The following is a 23,846-nucleotide window of genomic DNA, read 5'->3' on the forward strand; positions in this document are numbered from 1 at the left end:
CCAATGACTGTTGGTTTATATGAAGGTATGAACCCTGATGTAAAAAAAAATAAAAAAATTAACCCTGATATCGCCACGCCCATAAACACGCCTTCACAGATTTGAATGCAAGAGGGGCGTGGACAGAGTTCTAGCGTTTGATTGACATTCCATCGCTCCTCTCAGTGCACACACTCATCCTACACACTGTAGAAGCACAGTTTAGGAAGAGTCCAGACGGTTCTAGAAGCTGAGGATTTCTCGAAGACTCTCAGCTGGTATAAAACCTTGCCAGTTGTCCTCCTCTCCCCATCTTTGCCGTTAGCTGGCTGGGTTGTGTTTGGTCAGGGACCAACTTCTGAAGAAGAGTACAGGGATATTTCCATCCACAGTTAAGGTAAGAAATGAAATAACATTTTCCAACAGTAAGATGAGTGTCACTCTCCAATTCATACAGTCAGTGGTAGTCCAGTCTATTAACAAAATATATAGATAATATTTTATTTGTTTGCCATCAGAATAATCCACCTAAAACATTATTTTGTTGCAATGAATTCCATTTGTACTTTTCCTAATTTCCTTACATGATTTCAGTTTAGCCCACCATCCATACGTTTGCATTCATTATATTATGAAGCTGACCTATAAAACCTGCAGTATATCCCGTCATGGATCTTGACTGTCTGTTACACTTTGAATATCATTTTCTGAAAAGGATTTAAATTCACTTTACTAAACAATAACTATTCATCACGATTTGGATAATATTTCTTCAAGTAGGAAATTCATAAATATAAACATAACTCGTTAGAGTACACAGTCGCGGGGAGGAGATTGCGATCTGATAGATAGAAACGGATTATGCGCTGGTAGGTTCTAGAATCATGTTATTTACCGGACGAACCGGCAGGTGGAGCATGTTTGTCCGATGTTACTTCAAGCCACGTGCTTTCGGTCAGATTACACAGAGATTTGACAAATGAATATGTTTGTTTCAATATATCCGTCCCTCTAAAAACGGTTGTTTATTAGCGCATCGTCATTATAGCTGGTACTTACATAGCCTACCAGCAATGTGGAATATTCCATTCTATTATAGTGCGCCTGTTCAGAGTAGCTCATTATCCATTGATGTAATTTCAGTTTATTTTGTTGAATACTTTGCTCTCTGAAATAAACTATATAAAATGTAAAAAATATCCTTACTACATTTTGAGGAAACATTTGGGAAAGTATTCATACTTTTTTTGGGGGGGGATTATATTTATGACTGATATGTGGTAGTCTCACCTTGCTATCTTTAGATGAATGCACTAACTGTAAATCACTCTGGATAAGAGCATCTGCTAAATGCCTAAAATGTGGCAAGGACCTGTGTATTCTCTGTTGATGGTTTGCAATTGGTGGATTACAGTCATGAAGTCTTTGCAGCTGTGAGGAACAGAGAGGACAGTCTGTTACACACCATCTGTCTGTTTTTAGCTATAAATCCCTTACAGGAACTCCATGCAGGTGCACGAGCTAGTAGCACATTAAAGGCCCAGTGCGCACATTAAAGGCCCAGTGCGCACATTAAAGGCCCAGTGCGCACATTAAAGGCCCAGTGCGCACATTAAAGGCCCAGTGCTGTCAAAAACATGATTTCCTGTGTTTTATATATATTTCCACACCGAGGTTGGAATAATACTGTGACATTTTGAAAATTATGATAATTCCCTTTTAGTGTAAGAGCGGTTTGAAAAGACCGCCTGACATTTCAGCCTGTTTTGGTGGGATGGAGTTTTGGCCTGCCTGGTGACATAGCCAGGTGGTAAATTAGTCAAAGATGCAATATGTAACTTTTTGGGCGACCTGACCAAATGCACATAAAAATGTGAGTTATAGATCTGCATTCTCATTGAAAGCAAGTCTAAGAAGCGGTAGATCTGTTCTATGTGTGCTATTGTTATGCTTCCCTTAAGTTTAGTTTTTGCATCTTACTTTTGGTTTTGTACACCAGCTTCAAACACCATAAAATTGTTATAGAAAATAGATTTCACAGCAGTTTAGATTGTACAATAATTCTCTACACTGTACTTGGTTGTTTTGTCACATTAACTAAAATTAACTAAACTATTTATATTTTTGCAACCAGGAAATGGTTCAGTGACTTCAACATAGTACACCTTTTAATAGGCCAAAAAGAAAGATCCTTCCAAACCTCTCTGCCAATAATGGCTAGTTTTCAGTTTCCCACTCAGACCACTCCCAGACAGTCCTAGCACAATTCTTGCTTGAGGAAATAGCTCTTTGCTAAGAAGCTGTTTTTGTTGCTGTTTTCAATTAAAATGGTCAAAAAATCTCAGTAAGGTACTTAATTATTTGATATTGAGATTAAAATGACTGCATTGCACCTTTTAAGTCTGAAACTCAAATGTCAGGTCCAGCCTTGTCTTATGGTTTTGAGAACTAGTATTGTGACATCCCTACTAGCCACTCACTGACTGCCGTTGACCTGATGGAGCTGTCTGGACCATACTGATACACAGTGGTTAATTTGAGATGGAGTTGAAAAATGTGTTTTTGACGGTGACGTCAGATTGCACAACTTCGGCTGCACTGAAGGTCCAAGGAGTGACGCAACCCGTCAGAAGACTATCTGGTGTGTTGTGTTGTCTCCTTCTCAGAGTGTGTGTCTGTTGTGTCCACAGATGCCGGAAGCCCATGACGCTCCGATGGAGGAGGAGGCAGAGACCTTTGCCTTCCAGGCTGAGATCGCCCAGCTGATGTCCCTGATCATCAACACATTCTACTCCAACAAAGAGATCTTCCTCAGGGAGCTCATCTCTAACTCCTCAGATGTGAGTACTTCAGGCACTTAGACTTCTTGGTAGTTTAGTATTATTTGACTATTTATAAAATACACAGGCATTTTACTTAAATTGCTAGTTTATTGTGCCACAATTAATATTTGAAGTATCTTTAGATTGTTTTGATTCATATTTTATTACACACAATAAAATATTGACGTAGCCTGCAGGATACATTTACATATAATTAAGAGTTTTGTTAATCTCGTGCTGAGGTCAGTGTGAAATCAAAATTCAGCTTTATTTAGACCTATTTATTTCCATTTGACTACTAGGCTCTGGACAAAATCCGCTATGAGAGCCTGACAGACCCGACCAAGATGGACTCTGGCAAGGACCTGAAGATCGAGGTCATTCCCAACAAGGAGGAGCGCACCCTGACCTTGGTTGACACCGGCATCGGCATGACCAAGGCTGACCTCATCAACAACCTTGGAACCATCGCCAAGTCTGGCACCAAGGCCTTCATGGAGGCCCTGCAGGCTGGAGCTGACATCTCTATGATCGGGCAGTTCGGTGTGGGTTTCTACTCCGCCTACCTGGTGGCTGAGAGGGTGACTGTCATCACCAAGCACAACGATGATGAGCAGTACATCTGGGAATCCTCTGCTGGCGGATCCTTCACCGTCAAAGTCGACACGTCAGGTAAAAACAGATTCTAGTTTTACACTGAACTGTACCACTTAACTCTGTTATGATATGAATCGGTGTGAACTGAAAATATGTGCAGGCCTACAGTTACAATATATAATGTAGGCCTACAGTTAGACAGTTTTCCTGGTATTGTCTGTTCTAAACGCTGACTTGACTCCCATGTCTCTCTCCTATAGCTGAGTCTATTGGTCGTGGCACCAAGGTGATTCTGTACCTGAAGGATGACCAGACAGAATATTGTGAGGAGAAACGGGTCAAAGAAATTGTGAAGAAGCACTCCCAGTTCATCGGATACCCCATCACACTCTTTGTAAGAACTAGTAGGCGTGAGTGGATTAAATTGTAACCAGTGTGAAATCAACCCCTAGATGTAGTGGAAACTCCACTGAGTGATTACTAAATTGCATATTAAACAGATTTGCATAAAAGAGGTGTCAAGGGAGGGGGTGGGAAGAGATTTCAGATTGGACAAGTAACTGATTGGATGATAAATTGATGCTGATATCTTTACCTTTTTTCACTTTTTGCATTTTTATATCGAATGTGAAACAGGCACAGTGAATGAAATATTTCGGCCAACTACCCTCTAAAAATTACTTACTGTACATCAACTCTATGAATGTGTCCCCTAACATTCCCATGATCCTCTCTGTTCAGGTGGAGAAGGAGCGTGACAAGGAAGTGAGCGATGATGAGGCGGAGGAGGAGGAGAAGGAGAAGAAGGATGGGGAAGGAGAGGAGGACAAACCTGATATCGAGGACGTAGGCTCGGACGAGGAGGATGACCATGATCATGGCCACGATGGCGCATGTGGGGACAAGAAGAAGAAGAAGACGAAGAAGATCAAGGAGAAGTACATTGACCAGGAGGAGCTGAACAAGACCAAGCCCCTTTGGACTCGTAACCCTGATGACATCACCAACGAGGAGTACGGAGAGTTCTACAAGAGCCTGACCAATGACTGGGAGGAACACCTGGCTGTCAAGGTGAGGATATTCTATTTATATTGGCCAACAGAATAAGTTTCCACACTGTTTATTTACAAAGTTTCACTCTGATTTGTAAAGTCGTAGGTAGTACCAGTATTGGTCAGTTAATAATGCTTGAGCTAATTTAATAATGGCATACATGTACATGAAGATTTTTTTAGTTAGTTGTTGACCTTCTGTTTTCTTCCACAGCATTTCTCAGTGGAGGGCCAGCTGGAGTTCCGTGCATTGCTCTTTGTGCCTCGCCGTGCACCCTTTGACCTCTTTGAGAACAAGAAGAAGAAGAACAACATCAAGCTGTACGTCAGGAGGGTCTTCATCATGGACAACTGTGACGATCTGATCCCTGAGTACCTCAGTAAGTCAGATAGAATTGAAGTAGATGATCCCATACAGCAGGTCTGTGAATGATTAACACAGATATAATCTCATCTGACCCGTATTGTCTCTGTCGTTCTCTCCAGACTTCATCAAGGGTGTGGTGGACTCTGAGGATCTCCCCCTGAACATCTCCAGAGAGATGCTGCAGCAGAGCAAGATCCTCAAGGTGATCCGCAAGAACCTGGTCAAGAAGTGTATAGAGCTTTTCACAGAACTCTCAGAGGACAGAGATAACTACAAGAAGTACTACGAGCAGTTCTCAAAGAACATCAAGGTCAGTTTCATACTAATGTGACACTGTAAACATAGTAATAATGGTTTGTATTATTTATACAGAGCTTTTCACTAGTTTTCTGACAATTGATGTGTAACAGCAGCACCCACCACATGGGTGGTACACAGCAACCATTTTGTGTCAACATGCTCACCACACATCAGCTATCATCATTGTAACATTACCTTCAAGGTCAGCCTGAACTAAACCTAGGTTGCGACAGTCACCTTGTATCTAGTGGTATAATAGTATCCACCTAGATTGTCTTCCACATCCTATGTCATATAACCTGTTCTTTGAAGAATCCTTGGGGAACATTCTGAAAGGTGTAGCTGTAGAATGTTCCACTAACCTTTAACTGGTCGCCACCTGTCTGATCCCCTCGCCATCTTGTCTCCTCTAAACCTGATATAAGCTGCTTAGGGCCCTGTCGCACAGAGTGCTCCTTAGCGCCATCTTCTATCTTGCTAAAGTGGGTTTGCATGACTAGGGTCAGCCTCTATGGCATATTGTTACAGTTATTGCATAAATCTTAAGGTAGGCCTTGGATTCCAAGTTAAAACAATCTGCAGGGGGCACACCTTTCATGTCCTCTGAAATTATGTGAAATCTGTCTCTAATCTTAAAGGACGTTTACCTTACTGACACAAGGCAACAAACAAGCCCCTTCTAGATATCATATTTGTCAGAACTTTGGGATACTTCCTGGAAATTGTAGGGTCTTGTAACGCATCAAGATACTTTCTGGGACTTGTTGTTTAACTGAGATCTCCTGTGTTTTCTTTCCCAGCTGGGTATCCATGAGGACTCTCAGAACCGTAAGAGGCTGTCAGACATGCTGCGCTACTACACCTCAGCCTCAGGGGACGAGATGGTTTCCCTGAAGGACTACGTCACACGCATGAAGGACACCCAGAAACACATCTACTACATCACTGGTGAGGAAACACACTCCTCACTGTACAGCCCAGTTCATAGGTTGTCAGATGGTAAGAATCTGTTTGCTCAAGTTGCTTTACCTACTGCATGTTCCAGGCGAGACCAAAGACCAGGTGGCCAACTCTGCGTTCGTGGAGCGCCTTCGCAAGGCCGGCCTGGAGGTGATCTACATGATTGAGCCCATTGATGAGTACTGTGTCCAGCAGCTGAAGGAGTACGATGGCAAGAACCTGGTCTCTGTGACCAAGGAGGGTCTGGAGCTGCCTGAGGATGAGGACATGAAGAAGAGACAGGAAGAGCAGAAGTCTCAGTTTGAGAACCTCTGCAAGATCATGAAGGACATCCTGGAGAAGAAAGTTGAGAAGGTGAGGACGCTTAATCAAACACTGCTTACAGATATCATGTTGCTGAAGAGGTCCTTTATGATAAGGCAAATGTCAGGAGGCTTCACTTTACCTCAATGTCACCAATAAACCCCACTTTATTTACAAGCTCAGCTGTTCTGATCATCTTCCTAATAACCAACCTATCCTATTTCTCTCTCCCCCCCCCCCAGGTGACAGTGTCCAACCGCCTGGTCTCCTCCCCCTGCTGCATCGTGACCAGCACCTACGGCTGGACGGCCAACATGGAGAGGATCATGAAGGCCCAGGCCCTAAGGGACAACTCTACCATGGGCTACATGGCTGCCAAGAAGCACCTGGAGATCAACCCAGACCACCCAATCGTGGAGACCCTGAGGAAGAAGGCAGAGGCTGATAAGAATGATAAGTCTGTGAAGGACCTGGTCATTCTGCTGTTTGAGACGGCTCTGCTGTCCTCTGGGTTCACCTTGGATGACCCTCAGACACACTCCAACCGAATCTACCGGATGATTAAGCTAGGCCTGGGTGAGTTGATTTGCTCAAACAAGGACGATGTTTGTGATCAATTGTAGCCCCTTTGCCTGTAGTCCTTTTGTGTTTTCTGATCTGAAGAACCCATGTTGGTGTAATCAATAAGGTCATATTGTCTCCATCTAGCCCTCCAGTATACTTAACATTAAGAGGCCTAGATGCCTAGATATGAGAGAGAATCATGTTAAAGCTTCAGTAACTGACTGTGACTCATTCCTCCCCCTCTTCCCCTGTCCAGGTATTGACGAGGATGAGCAGACCCCTGAGGAGCCAACTTCAGCCCCCGTCGAGGACATGCCTCCACTGGAGGGAGACGAGGACACATCCAGGATGGAGGAGGTCGACTAGACCAGCTTGCTCAGCTGCTGTGTTACTGCAACTATGGCAGTTAGCTTTGTCGCTAGTAGTGTTGACAGGATGAATTTGTTTGTTCATAAGCCCCCCCGATTGCCCTCCGACTTGATCCAAAATCTCTTGACCCGCTTTGCCCACATGCAGTTCAGATTAATTCCCCTAAACATTAAATTATTTTGATGAAATACAAGAGCCTGTTGACACTTTTTTTTTTTTTTTTTTGTATCTTGAATTGTATCAAGCATTTTTGTATTTATTGACATTCCAATGTTCTTTTGTGTTGACTGTATGACTTGACTGTAAATATCTTCTCAAATTGATACTAACTTCAAATGTTGGGGACCCAAAAATAATAAAGTTTACCACGTTAACCAATTAATTGCATTGCTTCATTTTGCTATTTATATTGTCGAATAAAATTTGCTTTTCTAGACGTTTAGTTGGATACTGTACAAATACTCCAAATTTATAATGGTATACAGCTTCTTCTGTCAGTATGGTAAGTTGATAAAAAACAATTACATTCAGCATCCTGCCATCAAGGGAAACAAGTTATTTCTTACTTTTACCACTTTCTCCCCAATTTCATGGTATCAATTGGTAGTTAAGTCTTGTCTCATCGCTGCAACTCCCGTACGGACTCAGGCGAGATGAAGGTCGAGCTGTGTATCCTCTGAAACACAACCCAGCCATGCCGCACTGCTTCTTGACACAATGCCCACTTAACCCAAAATCCAGCCGCACCAATGTGTTGGAGGAAACACTGTGCACCTGGCGACCAGAGTCACTAGTGAGCAATGGGACAAGGACAACCCTGCCGGCCAAACTCCCCTAACCCAGATGACACTGGGCCAATTGTGCGCCGCCCCATGGATCTCCCGGTCACCGCCAGCTGTGACAGAGCCTGGACTCAAACCCAGAATTTCTAGTGGCACAGATAGCACTGCAATGCAGTGCCTTAGACCACTGCACCACTCAGGAGGCCATAACAAGTATTATTTCTAACAAAGATGTCTACATATCTCCAGAATGTTGTGTATCCCTGGAAATGATCAGAATTCATTTTAACATTACAGTTTTGAAAACCATAGCTTGTCCCAAAAAATTGTCTCCTGGCACAACTTATCCCAGGACTGGAGTAAGTTGAGCCACGGTACAGCATAAATTAGGCCACCTAAATATTACCACTCTTTTTAAAATCTTTTATCTTTATTACCCTAACTCAATTCAACACAATCACAAGTGCTTTTTTGTCTTAATCATTTTAAACATTTTAACACAGGCTTAACACCTTACTTTAAAAAAATAAATAAACATGGGGCAGGCCCTTTTAACTCATATCCCAAGTGATAATGCCTTGAATTATGCCTGGGAAAAAACTTTTCAATTTGCTCAACTTGCCATTAGCTTACCCATTTTCTCCACTTACCCCAAGGCCATTGGCTCAATTTACCCCAAGGCAAACATTTTGACTATATTAGCCCACAAAGCTACAAGGATGCACTTTCATGCTAGATTTAAAACCTCATATTGAAACTAATAACCAAACTGATGAAAAGAACAATCTTAAAATGATCTACTTTGGTTTAGAGGTTTCATGACACTTGTAAGACAAATTAATTTGACTTGGTGAAATTTCTTAACACTTTTTCCATGTTTCTTCCTCCACACATTCCATGAAATGACATCTTCCTAAATATTTGGTCAAATTATTAATTATACATTTTGTGGGTGTCTCAACTTACCCGTTTGGCTCAACTTACCCCACTCTCCCCTACTGTGTTGACAAATACTTTTCATTACAATCATTGTCTACGATAACAATTACATAGTTTCATAGCCTATGAATAGACACCACGAATGGAAGGAGAAGAACTCCAGAATCAGAATAAATATGCAACACAACATTATGCACTTTCATGGCATCTGCGTCTACTATGCTGTCCCAAACAGACTAACAGAGATAGTTGGCATATTAAACATGATGAGAAACTGCAATACTAGTACCAGCTACATACTATTTGCTACATGTCTCCAGCGAGTTGAAAATAAAATAAAAAGTTACAACCATACAAAAGAAAAACTGCTATCTACATGCCATGTTGGAGTAGGAGCCAGATAGACACCCATCCAACTTGACTGATGTCAACCAGCTGCAGTTGTAACGTGTCTTGCCAGCAGGGCGGGTGCCAATGGGTTGGTGCTCCCATGCACTCTCGAGCACTGTCTGTTAAAAAGAGACGTTGAGTCACCTGACAGTTAACAGCCTAATATATCGGCGAGGATAGGCGAAAATGTTCCGATGCTTCATCCAGACAAGTTGTGAGACACGAAGTTCGATGGGCAGAGTAGCCCACATTTTGGGAGCATGGAGAGGCCAGAGACAGACAGACTAGTGAATTACAGAAGTTGGGTATTGGAGAGAGGCCATCAGTGAATGTTCTGCAAGCAGTACAGTGGTGCATGGTGAACAGAACGCCATGGAAATGGCAGTGAAGAAGGAGAAGAGCTGAGTGCAGCATGAAGATATGTGTTGATGAAGAATGGCCAAGTACAAACTGTATTCTGTTGTCTCTGATGGCTCAGAAATTGAACCTGATGAGCGTGAGGATGAATGACCTGTGGTGGCAGGTGTGGTGAAGCCCTCCGAGTCCGAGCCTTGCCCCGATGATCATGCAATGGATTATTCATGCCCAATGGGAGTGACATTTTTGGAGGTGGTAGGTGCGGTAAAGTCATCGGAGACCGAGGTATGCACCGAGGATTATGATGAAGAAGAGTCTGTGACAGTAGGAGTGAAGCTTATGGAAAAAGTGGACTCCTGCCTTTTGGCTGATCCATTTGTGGTTTCACGGTGGGTGAAATCGGTGAGGGTAACTAGAAGTGGTCTAGTGATAATTGTTTGTGTTTCTGTTGGGCAGAGGAAGAATGCGTTCGAAGTAAAACTAATGGGGGCAAGAAAAGTGAATTGTTTCGTTCTCGAGAAAAGGGAACCAATGAAAGGAGTGATAACTGGGGTAGCAGTAGATATACACGTTGATCAGCTGAGGGCAAAGATTCCCGGTGTATGTGATGCTTGTCGTTTGATGCGACGCAGACAGGGTGGCGAGAGTGGGGAAACAGAAGAGTCATTGTCTGTTCTTTTGAGTTTTGAAGTTGAGTCTTTGCCTGACAAAGTGAAGTTAGGATATATAAGTTATCCTGTACGAGCGTATGTGCAGATTACGTTAAGACGTTACAGGTGTCAAGCTTATGGGCATGTGGCAGCAGTGTGTAGGAGGGAGGGTCCAAGGTGTGAGAAATGTGCAGAAGGGCATGAGACAAAGGAATGTGTAGTATTGCGGAAAGTAGTGGAATGTGTTAATTGTAGGGGTGCCCATTGAGCTGGGAATCAGAAATGTCCAGTGCGAGAGAGGCAGGTTGAGGTTTCCACGGTTAGAGTAGAGCAGAAGTTGTCATATGCTGACGCAGTGAAGAAAGTAGAGGAAGATGGGTTAAGGGGGAGGAGTGGTGAGAGTAGTAGAGATATACCAGTACAGAGGGATAGGCCAAAAAGTGAAATAAGTTTCAGTAAGATTGGATTTTTAGCATTTATAACAATGGTTATTATTTGTACTGCAGGGATGGATCGGAAGTCTCAGAAAATTGAGGTTGTGGTGGCAGCTGCAGAGAGGTATTTGGGTGTGAGAGACTTGACAGCAGAGGAGTTACAGGATGTGTAAAGTGGTGATGTCTCATCCTTTCAGGGTGATGGCATGAGGTAGGAATAAATACATTTAATTAGTGGAGTTGGGGGGTGTTCATTTTATTTTATATAATTCTGAGATTATAGAGTATAGTGTTAGATGGTAGGGTATTTATTTAGTACATTTTTATTTTTCAAGTAAAGTATTAGGGCGTTGTACTCCAGTCTAGCCGTTAAACCTCATAGATGAAGAAGAAGTTATATCGACTATGTCTGTTTTAGCTCGCTCATTATTGTCTTAATTGAAATTATGGATTGCCTCTTATCCGCTCATAGTTCCCTTATGCCATAGTTTGTACATCTCAATTGTCAGTAGAAACCACATTTGTTTAAGCAAGTCAGCCATATCAGCTATGTTATTTTAAAAAGCAGTAAATGAGGCTGAATGAACAGTTTGGCTGCCAGGCAAGGCTCCTCTGATAGCAAGGATTTACTGCATGGGGCTTAAAAGAAAGCTCTGCTGTTGGGACAGCTATATGTAGTCCCTAACAGTTTGTGGGCAAAGTGTGTCATCGTTATAGTGCAATGCATGTATTGTTTAGTGTTGTGTAGTGGCTTTGCTGGCATGCATAACACATTATTAAATTTTTTCGTCCCACCAAGATTTACATGCTAAAATCGCCACTGGGTGTAGAGATTTTACTGCAGAAGATTTATAAGGTTTTGAACGAAAGAGTCTCACCCTCCCAGGCCGTCAGCCTTGTATAGGATCAGTAAGGGGCGAAGTAGTGGAATGTGGGGGGGATTTTTATTAAATAGTGGTAGGTTACATAGGTGTAGGGTTAATTAATTGGTGGTGACATTTTTTCATTTTTATTTTTGTATCACAAAATATAACATGATTGACCACACACTACCGCACAGTAGGTGGCGGCATGCACAAACAAAATGTGCGAACGCCATGATACCAAAGAAGAAGAACTGCTAAACGTTGTTAGGCTTTAGCTTCTGGAGAGCGTCAGAGAGGGAACGAGGGCGGCTAAATTTTTGCAATGCCGAATAAAGCGAAAAAAGAGAAGGTAAGTTGGGAGTTGGCTAGCAAAACCGCCGATACGAGTAGTGGAGTGTACAACAACTAGTTTGATGTTTTAAACTACGAACAGGCGGCCATCGACTCGATATTTGCAATGTCCCATTATGACTAGCTAATGTTAGCTAGCTATGCTAACTTGGATAGCTACCGTTAGCTGGCTAGTTGCGTGTAGCTAGTCAGATTATTTGTAACAAAAAGTACAGTACGATTTGAGGGACATGAAAACGCATAGCTAACGTTTGCTACAATTAAAGTTAACTTCTTAAAGTTACTAAATAACTTGTTAAACTTCAACAAAACTGTCAAAAACATTAGCTTTGCTTGGGAAGGTAAACATGAAGTAGTGCTAGCATTTGACATTAGTCAATTTGCCCCCTGTCCCAACACATTAGTTAGTTGACTTGTGAATAAGGCATGTCTAAAATATGTTTTCTTTACAGGAGTCGGGAAAAGTTGTCAAAACTGGAGGTCAAGAAAACGACCATGAGGTAACTAAACACTTCGCTAGCTCTTGAGAACCCGTCTATGAATGGCAGCGGATATGAACCTGATTCACATGTAGAGAGACTAGTTGTCCGTTTCAAAAACATGGTAGTTACTATCCATTTACTTAGTCAGAATATAAATAATGCTTGCATAACATTAGCTACTACCATTGTGATCTGAGATCACTTAAGATGGCTAGCTATGTCAGTTAAAATCAGATGTACTGAAGATGTAGATATGGCCATGAATCCACAGGAACATACACCAGTCAGTGATTAAGCCCTCCTCTCTCTCTGGGGGTGTAATCCGGGGTTATCTTTCTGTACTGTGTGTCATCAGCCATGCAGCCGATCTGCTAATGTGCCAACGTTGTGTCAAATTGAAATCACTATTACTCCCACAACCAATCCAACCCCTCTCTGCATACAGCCAGGCTCCGCTCTCCTCTGGGATGCTTGTGGCCACTGGGATTCTAAGCTTTTGACGTCAGTGGGATGATGACAATGAAACCATGGGAGTCATATTATACAGGCTGGTTCAGGCTTAGTAATACCCTTTGTTTAAGCGCCAATGGCCTGAGCTGGCACGACCTTCTCATTGTTTGAGCAGGGTTAAACAGGGCGCTAGATGCAAGCAGAGAAGTTGGTTGATATTTATTCTGCTTGTTTCTGAACAGACATGTCTGCCTCTTTGGTTACATGTAGCTAGACTTATTTCCTATCTGTCTCCTGTGTTTTTTGGACGTGTGAACCACACCACTTTCTTACCCAAGGGCCTGACCAACTTCAGTATGAAGCTAATACTGTATATGAAGGTATACAGTTATGAAGCTAACACATTGGGTAAATTAATCAGCGGAAGAGAAGACCTTCTGTTGTGTCATGGGTCAGTAATCCAGGCCTGTCATGGGTTCCAGCAGCTTTATTCTTCCCATTACTAGGCAGTCGGCAGGCCGGCGGCTCACTAAGAAGGCCTAAAATCCTAAACACCTGTCTTGAAGTGTGAAAGGCAACATTTAGTTGAGTTCAGTGAATTTGACAAATCCCCCTTCTGATGTAACTCCATAGCGGAGAGACAGCCTTGTCAGGTGTATGTGTGGTGATTAATGGATCCCAGCAGGCAGGTGGGACAAGACTATGAGAAACTGCCCACATTTACCAGATTTCATATCTAACCTAGGGGGGACCGGGACAACTCTACACTGCGTTGTGTTCAGTAGGGGAAAACCTTTTGAAATTACATAAAAATGAATAGTCCCTCCGTTTCATTGTTTTTTTGTTTGGTGTCTAATGAACAAACCTGTGTGCATGCTCTGATCCATGCCCCCCCCTCCACACAGCAGGGTTCCAATAGGAAAGGCAGTAACAGCGTCCCTCCTGCCACTCAGCTGCTGAAGGGCAAGCAGCCGGGTTCCCAGACGCCGGTCAAGAAGGACAAGAGGCAGAGCTCGTCCCGCTTTAGCCTCAGCAACAACAGAGAGCTACAGAAGCTGCCTGCCTTCAAAGGTACGATTGGACCTAATCTAGCATATTCCTAACCTAGCCCTCTCTCTTGTCTCATGCCTTCAAAGGTATGACTGCACAGTAAACCACTCCTAGTCTAGGCTAGCCCTAACTCAGCCTATTCAAAGACATATTTTGTCTATGTTCACTCCATAAGTGAAAGTAAATCTAGCTATCTAGGCGATGGTCTGAATCCTATATTGGCTTGGTAAGGTTTGGTTTCTCAGCCCTCCCAACTGATGTATCTGCTTGCTCCTGTCCCTTTACCCCTGTCCCATTACCCCCGGCTCTGGCTTATCCTCTAGGTTTAGCCCTGGTAAGCTTTAGCATAGCTGCCTGCCATCTCCAAAAGCCCCCTCGCATTCTTATCTGATGTAAATCACAACAACGTCACCATCACTCACTCTCTGTGCAAGTCTCTGTACCTCCCCACTGCTCTGCCATGCTATAAAATGTACCTCCGACAGCATTGCTCAAGACGTGGAAACAAACAGTGGACGTAAAGGGCTCTGACTTTGCGCTGGATTTAACCCAAGTGTCTATATTTAGGGGGTAATCCAGAGATAAGGCTTTGATGCTGCCAGGTCCTTGTTTCAGGATGCTGCCGGTTGCCAGATAAGCGGGTGGCTGGCAGGGAGCTACATTACAAACCACCTACGCTCCCCTGCATTTCTCATGGACAATATCAGCACTGGCGCATGCAAATCCAATGCAGTGTTATAATGTTACTACTGTGAGTGACTGGCATGCAGTTGGCTCTCCATGGCAAACTATTATAGATGTGGAATGTGCGCAGTACGCACATCCAGCAGATTTCATAAGTACATAAGCTATGCTACACCACATGAAAAGGACAGCACCCGTGCAGTACTTAGGCCTAGATGCAGGGTCTGAAATAACATGGAACATTTGGTGTTTAAGAGCTGGGGCAAAGTGGAGAGCTGCTTTAGTTTCTGTCTATACATTCAACTCTTTCTAGAGTAACCACGCAAGCCAACTGCTTCAGCAGTGATAGTGTCCTGTACACCTCTCACTCTTCCCTGTGTCTTCTGTCAGACCGCTTACATTCAGGCAGACACAAAGGACTTATCTCTGATCATGTAATACCTTTGTTTCCTTTCTCTTGCGTTACTGTGTTCTTTACGAGTTCGATAAGCTCCGAGTCGTGATAACAGCTGGTCACATCCATGGGCCCAACGAGGGCTTTTGATAAGGTTGTTCTGCAGATATTGTCCCATGGACCATGACCTTGTGGGTGTCATCAGTGGTCCTGTCCTAATGGGCAGTCAGGCACCTAGCAAGGCCTGCTTTCATTCCACACATTCTCCTCTGGCTGGAGACTCACTCTATTTGTCGGCAGCAGTCAGGCTACACCGAGCTTTAAGTGCTGCTGCTTTTTGAATGGCTGAACTACTGCAGACTAGACCGATACATAGAGCTTTACCAACGGGCTGGCTCTGGACACCTGGGCCACATGAAGAGTGCTGCTTTTGGAGAGTTATTCTGTGTAGCTGAAGAGCTGATTTCCGAGAGCTACAATGAACTTAAGGGGTTGTTTATTTTGTGTTCCACAGAGCTTTAGTAGGACAGCAGACTGACCAGGCAGGGGAAGATGCAGACTGATACCACCTCACTTTATTGCTGAGTGGAATAAGCAGTCTGCATCCTGCTCACGTGGTGGTAATGCCTAAAAAAAGCTGTTCCAGGATAATGTTTACCTTTTCCACAGTTTGATAAGCATGAGCAACTTGCTACTTTGGTGGAAAAGCAACATCGGTGTTTCAGACGAATGTCTGTTTTTAGTTAACCCCCCACTCAGCTCTCAGTTCTCCCACCACTGCAAGGGTTTGCCAAAAGGTGGTGAAGAAAGGAACGAACAGCAGCTGGTGTTTTTGTTTGAGATCCCGTGACAGAGGAGCTGTCTTGGGAGGGATACAGTTTCTCTCGTTCTCTGTTGGGAACTGTTGTTTCAGAGCGGAGGAACTTCACTCTGTGTGACTGTAAAGTCAAGTCATTGGCTGGATGACATATGGCTTCAGTAGTAGCTTGAGGGCAATAGAACGTGGGATTGAAGTGTCAGCAGACTCATAAAACAAGTCTTCAATTACTTCCATTGACACTCATCTTTGAAATCGCTACAAAACAGACCTTGTTGTTATAGCCAGAGTAGCCTGACGCGTCACAAGTTCAATCCAGTTGTTCTGCACAACTGTAGAGGCTAGCGGGAGAGTTTTTAGAAATGGCTGGAGCCCGGTGGCCTGTGCCAAATGAGAGTTTGGAGGATAACCATTGAGTGAGTGCGTGCAGTCTGTATCAGAAGAACAACAGCTCTTCAGACAGGAGAATGCCCCATGACTAAGCAGGCCAGAAACAGCTCTTTATCTCACACACTTTAAAAAATGTCTTTATCCTTGTGGGGACCTAACATGTATTTCCGTTCAAAATCCCATTTTACCTAACGTTAACTTCTAACGCCAAACCCTAACCTAACCCCTAAGCTTAAAATAGCCTTTGTCCTTGTGTGGACATGGGAAATGTCCCAACAAGGGAGAATTTCTTGTTTTAATATCCTTGTGGGGACTTTTGGGTATTTCAGGTCCCCACGAGGATAGAAGAACAAGAACACACATAAATGGGCGGTGTTTCTGTTGCATGTATTTTAATGACTTCTGAGTATTTTGTATGATGTATTGAACTACACTCCAGTGTATTTTGTAACAGATACTTTTGAAAGCTGTAATTTGTATTTTCAAAATACTTCACTATACCATTTCTTTATAGCAGTTCAACATTTTGTGGCCCCTTTTCACCCTACATTGGTATAAGTCTTATGGCAGTGTGGTGTGATATGAGCATCTGACAAATTAACTATATGTGTGCGTGCCGAGCCGGTAGCGACGAACCTGCCGTTTCTACTTGTAGACTCGGCCAACAACTTGACTTTGAACCAATGGGTGGCAGGTAGCCTAGTGGTTAGAGCGTTGGGCCAGTAACCGAAATGTTGCTGGATCGAATACCTGAGCTGACAAGGTTAAAATTTGTCGTTCTGCCCCTGAGCAAGGCAGTTAACCCACTGTTCCCCGAGCGCTGAAGACGAGGGCACGACAAAACCTATTCACCCTCTGGAGACTGAAAAGATTTGGCATGGGTTCTCAGGTCCTCAAAAGGTTCTACAGCTGCACCATCGAGAGCATCCTGACTGGTTGCATTACTGCCTGGTATGGCAACTGCTCGGCCTCCGACCTCAAGTCACTACAGAGGGTAGTGTGTACGGCCCAGTACATCACTGGGGCTAAGCTGCCTGCCATCCAGGACCTCTACACCAGGCGGTGTCAGAGGAAGGCCCTAAAAATGGTCAAGGACCCCAACCACCCTAGTCATAGACTGTTCTCTCTACTACCGCACGGCAAGCGGTACTGGAGCGCCAAGTCTAGGTCCAAGAGGCTTCTAAACAGCTTCTACCCCCAAGCCCTAAGACTCCTGAACAGCTAATCAAATGGCTACCCAGACTATTTGCTTTGTCCCCCCCCCCTCTTTTACACCGCTGCTACTCTTATCTATGCATAGTCACTTTAATAACTCTACCTACATGTACATAGTACCTCAACTAACCTGTGCCCCCGCACATTGACTCTGTACCGGTACCCCCCTGTGTATAGTCTTGCTATTGTTTTTTTTCTATTGTATTTTTTAAATTTATTTTAGGGGGTGGATCAGCTTTAATATTGCAGATTGTTGCTACCATCAATGTAATTGTCTGCATCATTTCCAATCCCCTGTATTTTTTGGTAAATATATCTATTCATTTAAAAAAAAAAAAATATATACCTTTTATTATACCCCTCCCCCAATTGGAGTAAACTAATAAACAATAACACTTAGGCTTCTACTTTCAGTTTATACAGACACATTTTACAGACACTATCTATTTTACAATAGTTAATTTTGTTTTTTAGTCCTAGCCTTCCTCTATTTCTGATGTCCATCCAGTTTGATTTCTATTTGTAACTGTGCTATTTCACAACGTTTCTGAACCTATGTACATTTTACAGACCCTGTATGTTTTACATTAGTGATCTTGTTATTGGTCCCACCCTTCAACTCCATTCAACCCCTCCCATCTATCTCTTAACACCATCCATTTTGGATTTCTATTTGCCAGATATTTTTCAACTGTGCGGTGATGCTTCACAAAAGTACTGAACCTTTATATTCTCATAGCTTCTACAGATTGTAAATTAAAGAAACATTTTTGCTGAAATAATGATCTAATGACTCTGCCTCTTCGCAGCAAAATCTGCAGAGCTGGGAAGATTTTTATCATATATATATATATATATATATAATACTGCTCAAAAAAATAAAGGGAACACTAAAATAGCATCCTAGATCTGAATGAATGAAATAATCTTATTAAATACTTTTTTCTTTACATAGTTGAATGTGCTGACAACAAAATCACACAAGAATAATCAATGGAAATCCAATTTATCAACCCATGGAGGTCTGGATTTGGAGTCACACTCAAAATTAAAGTGGAAAACCACACTACAGGCTGATCAAACTTTGATGTAATGTCCTTAAAACAAGTCAAAATGAGGCTCCGTAGTGTGTGTGGCTTACGTGCGTAGAGCGTCGGGATGAAAAAATGCCCACATGATGACCCACCGCCAAACCGGTCATGCTGGAGGATGTTGCAGGCAGCAGAACGTTCTCCACGGCGTCTCCAGACTTTGTCACGTCTGTCACATGTGCTCAGTGTGAACCTGCTTTCATCTGTGAAGGGCGCCAGTGGCGAATTTGCCAATCTTGGTGTTCTCTGGCAAATGCCAAACGTCCTGCACGGTGTTGGGCTGTAAGCACAACCCCCACCTGTGGACGTCAGGCCCTCATACCACCCTCATGGAGTCTGTTTCTGACCGTTTGAGCAGACACATGCACATTTGTGGCCTGCTGGAGGTCATTTTGCAGGGCTCTGGCAGTGTTCCTCCTGCTCCTCCTTGCACAAAGGCGGAGGTAGCGGTCTTGCTGCTGGGTTGTTGCCCTCCTACGGCCTCCTCCACGTCTCCTGATGTACTGGCCTGTCTCCTGGTAGCGCCTCCATGCTCTGGACACTACGCTGACAGACACAGCAAACCTTCTTGCCACAGCTCGCATTGATGTGCCGTCCTGGATGAGCTGCACTACCTGAGCCACTTGTGTGGGTTGTAGACTCCGTCTCATGCTACCACTAGAGTGAAAGCACCGCCAGCATTCAAAAGTGACCAAAACATCAGCCAGGAAGCATAGGATCTGAGAAGTGGTCTGTGGTCACCACCTGCAGAACCACTCCTTTATTGGGGGTGTCTTGCTAATTGCCTATAATTTCCACCTGTTCTCTATTCCATTTGCACAACAGCATGTGAAATGTATCAATCAGTGTTGCTTCCTAAGTGGACAGTTTGATTTCACAGAAGTGTGATTGACTTGGAGTTACATTGTGTTGTTTAAGTGTTCCCTTTATTTTTTTGAGCTGTGTGTGTATGTATGTGTATGTGTGTGTATGTTCTTGTAAAATACAAGAATTTTGTATTTTACAAGAATTTTGTATACTTTTAAATTGAAAAATTAGAAGTTTTGAATCCGGTGTCGTTTTGCGTGTCAATTCATAAACCATGTGCCATGGAATCGGTACATCGAAAATCTCTTCCCAACTATTTTGCAATTTATATGGCCCAATTGACAATTTTTGGGCCTTTAATTTTCTTTAACCGTTTTTGGTCTTTAATGCAGGGCCGACAGACAAGTTAATTTACTTTTCCCCCTTCTGCTTGCCTCTTCTATATTTAGGTAATGCTGCAATTAGTTGGTTGTAATTTTGGATAGAGCAGACATTACCTTAGGTCTGTGTTAGCTGCATGCGACAACTCCACCAGTGCTATTTATGATATAATTTACAAAAATTACAACTTTTTAAATCATTTTATCGAAAAAAAATTATATTTGAGTTTAACTACAATATATGTTGTATTATTTGTTCTGTCTCAGGTGGATTCAACTGAAATTGCATCCAACTTTCTAAGGCTTGTTTAAAAAGAATTACGATATTTTGGAGATATCGTTTTCAAAAAACCGAAAGTGTAATTGTAATCTGAATTAAGGGGGGAAAAAGGCCATTCTTGAACATGGGGAGAGATATCGTTTTCAAATAACCGAAAGTGTAATTGTAATCTGAATTAAGGGGGAAAAGGCCATTCTTGAACATGGGGAGAGATTAACCGAAAGTGTAATTGTAATCTGAATTAAGGGGGAAAAAGGCCATTCTTGAACATGGGGTGAGACATTCTTACTAATTTACTAGAGAACCATTTGGGATTTGAGTGTGACTTCTGTATGACTGATGCATTTTGTGAGAGGTCTAATGCTTTAGTATTTAATCATTTCTGCCCTCCAAATTCATATTCGTTATATTAATAGGCCCTTTTAATTTTGTCTGGCTTGTCATTCCAAATAAATTGAATATTTTTTTGTTCGTATAATTTAAAAAGCTAAACGCTAGGTGTAGGCAAAACCATAAGCAAATAGGTAAACTGTGATATGACTAAAGATCTTGCCACTATCTATTTTTGCTAACTTTCTATAAACATTTATTGGAGTGAGATCATTTTCTTTCATGATAGTATACTGAGTATGTCCACATACCCGTCAGACCATTTTATTGGTAAACTACACAGTGATGTAAAAGTAGAATTTAAAAAAGTTGTGATCCAATACATAATGTAGTACACTTACCACAATTTGGTTTTAATCCAGAGAGGTTAGTAAAAGTATCTTGATCCTCTGAGGCTGTGGAGGGATTGTAATTGTGGTTTTAATTGAAAACGTGAATCATCAGTGTACAATGAAACCTTTGATTTTAAGCCACGGATTTCTAATCTCTTAACTTCTATGGGCTACGTGGGACGCTAGCGTCCCACCTGCGGGACACAGCCAGTGAAATATCAGGGCGGCAAATTCAAAAACGTCATAATTCAACTTTCTCAAACAACAACTATTTTACACCATTTTAAAGATACACTTCTTGATGTAACCCCATTGTCCGATTTTCAAAAAGGCTTTACAGCGAAAGCAAAACATGAGATTATGTTAGGAGAGTACATAGACAAAAATAATCACACAGCCATTTTCCAAGCAAGGACATGTCAATAAAACCCAAAACACAGCTAAATGAAGCACTAACCTTTGACGATCTTCATCAGATGACACTCCTAGGACATTGTTACACAATGCATGTATGTTTTGTTCGATAAAGTTCATATTTATATCCAAAAACAGCATTTTACATTGGCTCGTGATGTTTAGAAAATGTATTCCCACCAAAACGACCGGTGAATGTGCACATCGATTTACAAAAATACTCATCATAAACGTTGACAAAATATATAACAATTATTTAAAGAATTATAGATATACTACTCCTGGATGCAACCGCTGTGTCAGATTTTAAAATAGCTTTACGGAGAAAGCACATTTTTCAATATTCTGAGTACATAGCTCAGCCATCACAGCAAGCTATACAGACACCCGCCAAGTTCGGGGCCACCTAAACTCAGAATTAGTATTAGAAATATTGTCTTACCTTTGCTGATCTTCGTCAGAATGCACTCCCAGGACTGCTACTTCCACAAGAAATGTTGTTTTTGTTCGAAATAATCCATATTTATGTCCAAATACCTCTGTTTTTTGTTTGTGCGTTCAGAGCACTGTCCAAAGGCATAACGTGCGAGCGCGGTACCAGAGACATAGTCAAAATGTTCCATTACTGTACTTAGAAGCATGTCAAACGCTGTTTAAAATCAATCTTTATGGTATTTTTAACGTAAAATTGCGATAATATTCCAACCGGACAATAGCATATTCATTCAAGAAGAAAAAGAAGGAACGGCGCGCTCGCGGGATCGAGCATATTCAATCCCTTTGTTGCCAGGCAGTCCACTCAGTAACTGAGCTCCTATACTCTGCCCAGTGACAGGAGAATGCTCAAACCACTTTCTGAAGGCTGTTGACAGCCAATGGAAGCCTTAGGAAGTGCAACGTGACCCCACAGAAACTGTATTTTCGATAGAGAATCAAAAGAACTACAATTCTCAGACTTTCCACTTCCCGGTTGGATTTTTCTCAGGTTTTGGCCTGCCATATGAGTTCTGTTATACTCAGACACCATTCAAACAGTTTTAGAAACTTAAGTGTTTTCTAACCAAATCTACTAATAATATGCATATTCTAGTTTCTGGGCAAGAGTAGTAACCAGTTTAATTTGGGTACGTTCTTTCATCTGGCTGTGAAAATACTGCCCCCTACACCCCAACAGGTTAATATTATTGTTGGATCTAATTTTAACAGCTAACATTTCGATGGCAATAATAAATAGATTTGCCAATAGTGGACAACCTAGTTTTTCTCCTCTTGACAGTTTAAAAGTTACTGAGATGTAGCCATTATTTACTATTTTATACATAGGGTTACTATACTTAAAGCCATTTTATAAGAGATTATCCAAAATTGACATTCTAGGCATTTTTATATAAACTCCAGTCGTACTATCAAAAGCCTTTTCAAAATCAACTATGAAAACCAGGCCTTTTTTCCCCCGATATGTCATGGTATTCTATTGTTTCCAGTACTTGTCTTGTATTACCTCGAATGTATCGTCAATGTAAAAGACCTGTCTGATTAGGATGAATAATATCTGACAAAACCTGTTTTAATTCAATGCGCCAAGCATTTAGCTAGAATTTTTGTATCGCAGCACTGAAGTGTAAGAGGCCTCCAATTTTTTTAAATGGACTGGATCTTTTATAACTAAGAAAAAAAAGAAATGACCTCACACTGTCAACTGCATTTATTTTCAGCAAACTCAACATGTGTAAATATTTGTATGAACATAAGATTCAACAACAGACATAAACGGAACAAGTTCCACAGACGTGACTAACAGAAATGGAATAACAAAGAGGGGGTCAAAATCATAAGTAACAGTCAATATCTGGTGTTACCACCAACTGCATTACGTATATATCTGGTGTGGCCACCAGCTGCATTAAGTACTGCAGTGCATCTCCTCCTCATGGACTGCACCAGATTATCCAGTTCTTGCTGTGAGATGTTACCCCACTCTTCCACCAAGGCACCTGCAAGTTCCCGGACATTTCTGGGGGGAATGGCCCTAGCCCTCACCCTCCGATCCTACAGGTCCCAGGCGTGCTCAATGGGGTTGAGATCCGGGCTCTTCGCTGGCCATGGCAGAACACTGACATTCCTGTCTTGTAGGAAATCACGTACAGAACGAGCAGTATGGCTGGTGGCATTGTCATGCTGGAGGGTCATGTCAGGATGAGTCTGCAGGAAGGGTACCACATGAGGGAGGAGGATGTCTTCCCTGTAACACACAGTGTTGAGATTGCCTGCAATAACAAGCTTGGTCCGATGAAGGCGTGACACACGCCCTAGACCATGAAGGACCCTCCACCTCCAAATTGATCCCGCTCCAGAGTACAGGCCTCGGTGTAACGCTCATTCCTTCGACGATAAACGTGAATCTGACCATCACCCTTGGTGAGAGAAAAACGCGACTTGTCAGTGAAGAGCACTTTTTGCCAGTCCTGTCTGGTCCAGTGACAATGGCTTTGTGCCCATAGGCGACGTTGTTGCCCATGTCTGTTGCGGACCTGCCTTACAACAGGCCTACAAGCCCTCAGTCCAGCCTCTCTCAGCCTATTGTGGAC

General features: G+C 42.5%; 2 protein-coding genes across 6 annotated transcripts in view; both read left to right on the forward strand.

Moving 5' to 3' along the window:
- Nucleotides 1-136: 136 nt before the first annotated feature.
- Nucleotides 137-7,695, forward strand: LOC106608136 (heat shock protein HSP 90-alpha). The gene is made up of 11 exons (XM_014205880.2): nucleotides 137-376; nucleotides 2,670-2,819; nucleotides 3,104-3,473; nucleotides 3,659-3,792; nucleotides 4,140-4,469; nucleotides 4,665-4,830; nucleotides 4,937-5,127; nucleotides 5,918-6,065; nucleotides 6,163-6,431; nucleotides 6,623-6,956; nucleotides 7,201-7,695. Exons 2-11 carry the CDS (start codon nucleotides 2,670-2,672, stop codon nucleotides 7,308-7,310), a joined length of 2,202 nt encoding a protein of 733 aa, XP_014061355.2. The 5' UTR covers nucleotides 137-376; the 3' UTR covers nucleotides 7,311-7,695.
- A 4,251-nt stretch (nucleotides 7,696-11,946) lies between these two features.
- LOC106608134 (serine/threonine-protein phosphatase 2A 56 kDa regulatory subunit gamma isoform) overlaps nucleotides 11,947-23,846 on the forward strand; it is a 38,774-nt gene continuing 26,874 nt past the window's right edge. For 2 of the 5 annotated variants that reach the window (XM_014205876.2, XM_045721020.1), the window contains exons 1-3: nucleotides 11,948-12,080; nucleotides 12,535-12,582; nucleotides 13,920-14,085. In XM_014205876.2, the coding sequence (XP_014061351.2) occupies nucleotides 12,054-12,080; nucleotides 12,535-12,582; nucleotides 13,920-14,085 (241 nt within the window). In that variant the 5' untranslated portion in view covers nucleotides 11,948-12,053. Of the gene's footprint in view, nucleotides 12,081-12,534; nucleotides 12,583-13,919; nucleotides 14,086-23,846 lie in introns of all 5 variants that reach the window. The other 3 variants (XR_001329392.2, XM_014205877.2, XM_045721021.1) reach the window with 3 other exon arrangements.

This window comes from Salmo salar, chromosome ssa06, assembly GCF_905237065.1.
Source record: "Salmo salar chromosome ssa06, Ssal_v3.1, whole genome shotgun sequence".
Classification (NCBI taxonomy): Eukaryota; Metazoa; Chordata; class Actinopteri; order Salmoniformes; family Salmonidae; genus Salmo; species Salmo salar.

Coding starts and splice junctions, on each gene's coding strand:
- LOC106608136 (XM_014205880.2), top strand. CDS start 2,670: ATGCCGGAAGCCCATGACGCTCCGATGGAGGAGGAGGCAGAGACCTTT. Junction 4,470..4,664: donor AGGAACACCTGGCTGTCAAG/GTGAGGATATTC, acceptor TTTCTTCCACAG/CATTTCTCAGTGGAGGGCCA. Junction 6,432..6,622: donor TGGAGAAGAAAGTTGAGAAG/GTGAGGACGCTT, acceptor CCCCCCCCCCAG/GTGACAGTGTCCAACCGCCT.